The sequence below is a fragment of the Alosa pseudoharengus genome, unplaced genomic scaffold, assembly GCF_046254945.1.
Source record: "Alosa pseudoharengus isolate Yale_2024_CS ecotype anadromous, Long Island Sound unplaced genomic scaffold, YU_APseudo_1.1 YU_APseudo_1.1_scf_21, whole genome shotgun sequence".
Lineage (NCBI taxonomy): Eukaryota > Metazoa > Chordata > Actinopteri > Clupeiformes > Clupeidae > Alosa > Alosa pseudoharengus.
In genome coordinates, this window is record NW_027468674.1 from 11,233,446 (window position 1) to 11,239,557 (window position 6,112).

The 6,112-nt window shown below is 45.2% G+C and overlaps 1 protein-coding gene across 2 annotated transcripts in view; it reads left to right on the forward strand.

The window, feature by feature from the left end:
- plcd3b (phospholipase C, delta 3b) overlaps positions 1–6,112 on the forward strand; it is a 50,789-nt gene that overhangs the window by 25,489 nt on the left and 19,188 nt on the right. For both annotated transcript variants that reach the window (XM_076297854.1, XM_076297855.1), the window contains exon 2: positions 2,732–2,899. In XM_076297854.1, the coding sequence (XP_076153969.1) occupies positions 2,732–2,899 (168 nt within the window). The remainder of the gene's footprint in view (positions 1–2,731; positions 2,900–6,112) is intronic.

Sequence of the window (6,112 nt, forward strand, 5' to 3'; positions counted from 1 at the left end):
CACACACATAGTTAACATTCACCATGCAAAATCAGACAAACACAACACACACACACACACACAACACACACACACACACGCCGGGCAGTGAGGAGCCGATGAATAGTTTCCATCTCTCTGAGGATTGTCTGCTGTCCTCCTGGGTTCTCCGTGCTTGGCCTCTCACTCAGCGTTGTGCTATTCTGGGGGCTCTAAGCTAACTAACTATCCCTAAGCCAAGGATTCAAGTGGGCCTGGCAGATAAAAACACCCTGGAATAAAGTGAAAGTCTGTCACTTACAAGGTTTATTTAGGACTGAATGAAGCAAATTGTTGAATTATTCACACTCTCTAACCGGTGATGTAGGATAGGATGCAATAGGAATGACAGTAGAAGATGCCTTGTTAAAAAGACTGAGGGGCGGTATCATGCTAAGTGTTGTTTCATCTTCAAGTTGTTTTGATAAGGCTCAGTTGTGGTCACTTTTTAAAGCATGCTGTGCTGTCAGTTTTGTGTCACCGCGAGGAGAGTTCTAGAACACAAGACAGTTCATCGAGCAGTTAGCATAGCATATGGTATGGGCTGGGTTTACATGAACGTGTAAATGTTTACACCACAGTGGACAGAGGACTGACAGGCCTGCTAGACCATTTCATTCTGATGAGACAATGTTTTCATTCAGCCTTCCACTATTCCCACTCTCTCCCTCCCTCCCTCCCTCCCTGCCTTTGCCTTGTTCTCTTCTTTTCTCTCTCTCTCTCTCTGACAGACTCTGACTCTCTCTAACCTTATACACTTGATAATAATGGTAGTCCGTTACTTACTTGGTGATGCAGTTATGTACTTGCTGCTTCTTTACTATAAGTAAGTAATTATAAGTATAAGTATATATACTGTTTTGATCCCATGAGAGAAATTCTGGTCTCTGCATTTATCCCAATCCGTGAATTAGTGAAACACACTCAGCACACAGTGAGGTGAAGCACACACTAATCCTGGCGCAGTGAGCTGCCTGCTACAACAGCGGCATTTGGGGAGCAGTGAGGGGTTAGGTATCAAGGGCACTTCAGCCATGCCTACTGGTCGGGGTTCGAACCGGCAACCCTCCGGTTACAAGTTCGAAGCACTAACCAGTAGGCCACGGCTCGGAATGGGGTGGGAGACCTTGAACTATGTAATAGTTCAATAAAGGGATTTTAATCATTAACGCCTCTCTCTTCCTCTCTCTCTCTCTTCTCTCTCTTTATCTCTCTCTTCCTCTCTCTCTCTTCCTCTCTCTCTTCTGGGAGGCTTGCCAGTTCAGAGCTCTGTGTTAGGTAGTTAGTCACTGACTCACCCACCACCAGTGATTGATTAAACCACCACTGGTCAGGACAGAGGCTTGAGCTGTTGTGTTTACCTCACTTCACTCTGTACAGCTCTCGAGTGAGTCTGTGAAGTGCGGTTTTGCACACGTGTGTTTGAAGAGAATGGGCAGTGGCAGGAGAGCTGTATTCACTGTTTTTTGTTTTGCCCACGCCTGTTGGAAGTGATAAGCTGTGCTCCACATGATTAGAGGGAGAACCTGGGAGGGTTGCTGTGTAAGCGATGTTCAGACTTTCTTCTTGTTCTCTCTCTCTCTCTCTCTCTCTCTCTCTCTCCCTCTCTCTCTCTCTCTCCCTCTCTCTCTCTCTCTTTTGCTAGCTCACTCACACTCTCTCAGTCTGTCTCTTTTTCTCTCTCTCACTTTCCCTCTCTCTCTCTCTCTCTCTCTCTCTCTTTCTCTCTCTCTCTCTCTCTCTCAGAGCTGTGTGTTGATGACCAGGCCCCTGAGGCAACTCCTCGTGATGGTGTTAGAGGTTTCTAACTGGTGTCCGCTCACTGCTCAGTCACAGACCTCTCTCTATCCAGACATCATTTACACAGAAACACACACACACACACGCACACACACACACACACACACACAAACACACACACACATGGACATAGAAACACAAACACATAAAACACATGTACGTACATGGACGGACACACACACACATGTTGGTGTCCATGCTGCTGCTGTCCCTGTACTTTGTGCTGAGCCTGGGTTGGAGTATGTTGAGATTAGCGTTGACGTTGGTGTTCGCTCTCCCTCGTCTCTGGCGTCTCCCTGGCCTGGTCTCTGCCCTGGCTCCTCTCATAAGAGGGTTCTCTCATTCCGTGTTTGTGTTCTGTCTCTCTCTGTCTCCCATGCATACAGAACAAACACTACCAAGACAAACAGGATGAAAAATACAGGACTTGTATGAATTATGCAGAAATATATTTCATTTACAGACAGAATGTAGACTCTTCTCTTCTCTGTCTTGTTCTTTTCTCTTTTTTTGTGTCTCTCTCTCTCTCTCTCTCTCTCTCTCTCTCTCTCTCTCTCTCTCTCTCTCGCTACGTCAATTCAAAAGTATAACCCTCTGGTAACAGTAAATTCCCGATACTCAATAATACCCCATCTCCTGCTGTTGTAATATCCTGCTGATGTGAAATATCTGTGTCTGACGGCTTATGTCTTTTTTTACCTTCATCCCTCCCTCTCATTCTCCCTTTTTCTTACACTCTTTCTCTCCCTCTCCCTCTCTCGTTCTCTCCCTCTTTTCTCTTTCTTTCTCTCTCTCTCCCTCTCTCTCTCTCTCTCGCTCTCTCACTCTCTTTCTCTCTCTTTCTCTTTCCCTCTTGTTCTCTTTCCCTCTCTCTCTTTTCCCCCCTCTCTCCCTCTCTCTCTCCTTCTCTCAGGTGTGCATGAGGATGATGATGTGAGGCGGATGCTGCAGGGGGCGGCCATGATGAAGGTGCGCTCTCCCCGGTGGCAACGGCGGCGCATGATGAAGCTGCTCGACGACGGGGTGACCGTCTGGTGCGAGTCCAACAAGACCTCCAGCAGGGCCAAGTCACGCCAGTCCTGTGAGTGTGTGTGTGTGTGTGTGTGTGTGTGTGTACAATGTAATGTAGTGTACTTATCGCTACAAAAGTACTTCAGAGTCCTTGAATTTCATGTTAGTAAAAGGGTTAGAATCCTTTCCCTATATGTGTATATGTGTAGATCTAATGATATGTCAAGTAAGTGTGTGTACTTGTGTATGCATAAGTGTGTGTGTGTGTGTGTGTGTGTGTGTGTGTGTGTGTGTGTGTGTGTCTACAGTATACTAAATCGAAAACCAATAAAGTTGAATCTAATCTAATCTAATCTAATGTGTGTGTGTGCAATTGTGTGTGTGTGTGCATTTTTGGGTGGAGACATTGTGTGGGACTGTGTCAGTAGGTTGAACAGAGAACAGAAATCTGAGTTAGCACATAACTAGGAGGATGTGCACAGTTGAGCAATTGTGTGTGTGAGCAGCGCGCGTGTGTGTGTGTGCTTGCATGTGTGTGTGAGTAAGTAGTGTTAAAAAGGTCAGACATTAGGACTCTAAGTGACCCAAGGAGCACACTTGAGATCACCTGCCTATGAATGAGTTGGCCTGACTGTGGAAGTGCAACCGCCATTGAAATGAAACTCAAACTGAAAACGAATGACACCTTTGAACTGATGATTGTAACTGTGTTGTTTTAACTGGTTATAACTGTGTTGTTTTTAACTGGTTATAACTGTGTTGTTTTTAACTGGTTATAACTGTGTTGTTAATTGTATACTCGTTTTGCCGCTTTCTCTTCTTTGTTCTTTAGATAGCTACCGTCCGCGAATATATTCTTTGCATGGACTATAAAGAGTCTATTCTTTGGAGAATCTATCGAATTGTTGTTGCTAAATCGAAAAACCACATGTTCTTGTTGCGTAGATTTTGCACAAGTACGCGTACGCCTGCACTGCAGCCAGCTCGCAGTCGTCGCTTTAAACGCTGCCGTGCTCACTCTCGTGAAGAGCCCGTCAGAAAAGAGCTTTCTGAGAAGAGACTTTTTTTTTCATTGGAACTCGCTCACTACACAATGGAGGGGAAATTCATTCTGTTACAAAAGGATTCTTAAGCTCCGCCGTTACCACCGATACCACCGCTGTACCTAGTCGCCTCCGGGACTTAAGCCCTGCTGGCAGTGTCGAGACTCGGAGAGCACAAAGGACTCCACAGAGAGGCTCCACGGAGACTCCCTGCCTCTCAGGAGGTGGGCGGCCTCCCTCTCACCCCCCCCTAATTTAGGCAGTGGTAGACGCCCAAGAAACATCAGCCTAGTGGCCACAAGGCTAGCTCTCATTACAGGGCCGGACTATTTTTAGTTCAGATGGGGGGGGGGGGCATCGCCTTACTGTAAGTGGTACAACCCGCACAGCTCTAATTGAGGCGTATGATTTCTGTAAGCCGCAGAAATGGGTCCATCCTGTGTTCAGTGGATAATCACTGGCCGCTCGCGAGCAGCCCTACAAAGGTCTTTACATAGCAGCGCAGTCTTCAACTGATGACGCTCTAACGAGTGATGCTTGTTTTCAGTGATGTGGTTAGAGGGCAGGACCTCAAGCCTCAAGTGTGTGTGTGTGTGTGTGTGTGTGTGTGTGTGTGTGTGTGTGCTTGTGTAAATTGTAGTGTGTGTGTGTGTGTGTGTGTGTGTGCTTGTATGGGATCCCTGCCTGTAGACCACTAGCAGTAGTGTGTGTCTGTGTGTATAGTTGTAGACTGTGTGTGTTTATGTGTCTGTGTGTGTAGTTGTAGTGTGTGTGTGTGTGTGTGTGTGTGTGTGTGTGTGTGTGTGTGTGTGTCTGTGTCTGTGTGTATCTGTGTGAATGCTTGTATGGGATCCCTGCTTACAGACCTCCAACAGGAGGGTGTGTGTGTGTGAAAACCCCGCCTTGGCCTTGATCATAAATGACAGGTTGTCTCTTAAGCCCTGAAAATATGTGCCCTGAATCCACAAATGTTTGTGTGTGTGTGTGTGGCACATACACATGTCTGAGGGAGATCCGCTGACTCTTTTTCACCTTGTGTTGGGTTTCACTCAATAGAGTGTGTTTGTGCATGTGTATGCCTATGCTTGTATATGTTTGTGGGTTTGTGTTTGTCTGTTTATTTGTATTTGTGTAGGTAAGCATTTTTGCGTTGTGGGATGAAATATGGAATGATACATTCAGGTAAATCCAAAATCTGGCAATCTAGTCAACCAAACTAGTGTACGTTTTGAGAAATGTAACTGTTTGCTGAGAGCAGTTTAATTAAAGATCTGCAAACGTAGCCATGTAAAAATATCTTAATGAATCAGAAACATTTTTAACAAGACCTGTCAGGGAAAACAAAATGGAAATAAATTATGGACACCAGTGTTTACTGAAACAAGAGCAAACATAATTTCACCTATACGTGAAAAGACTTATTTGCTCTTTGTGTGTGTGTGTGTGTGTGTGATGGTGCATGACATAGTAACTGTTTAATAAATGTTATTAATGTCCACCCAACTGCACAACACAAAACTGACCAGATGGTCAGGGGAGACCACACCTTTGTGTGTGCCATAGCAGAATGCTATGCAGAGTCCATGTTTATTATGGTCTGTTGGCTAGGTGTTTTGTAGGAGCTAGTGTGTGTGTGTGTATGTAGCCAATGGACTGAGACCCATACCAGTCCTAGACTCCAAACCCATAATGCAAATATCTGCCTCTTTCTATTTTGCCTGTTAACAGAATAGTAATTCAGCCTGGGTTAAAACAGTCTTTCTTCTCTCGGTCTCTCGGCAAGCGTTTGTCTATTTAATCGTAAAAATGGTGTCAAACAGTCTCACCCATGTGTCTATATTGAAAACACATATTTACATTTTACTCTCAGAATTTCCATCGCTCTCTTTGTCCTCCACCGCGTATTTGGACTCTCTCTCTCTCTCTCTCTCTCTCTCTCTCTCTCTCTCTCTCTCTCTCTCTCTGTCCCTCTCCATGAATTCTGTCTCTGTCTTACTTTGAATGCATCCTGTTTTTAATTCATCCCTCTGCGTTCCTCTTCTACATCACTGTCTCTCTGTGCTGGTGTGTCTTCTCCCTGATTCTACTGTGCATCACCATCTTCGTTTGTTTTTTTAGTCTTCTCTCCATCTGTTCCTTTGTCCATCCACTCATCCGTCTACCTTACATCTGTTTATCATTCCCTGCATTATCCTCTTAATCTTTCCTTTGTTCTTACCAACCCTGCTTTATATCCATCT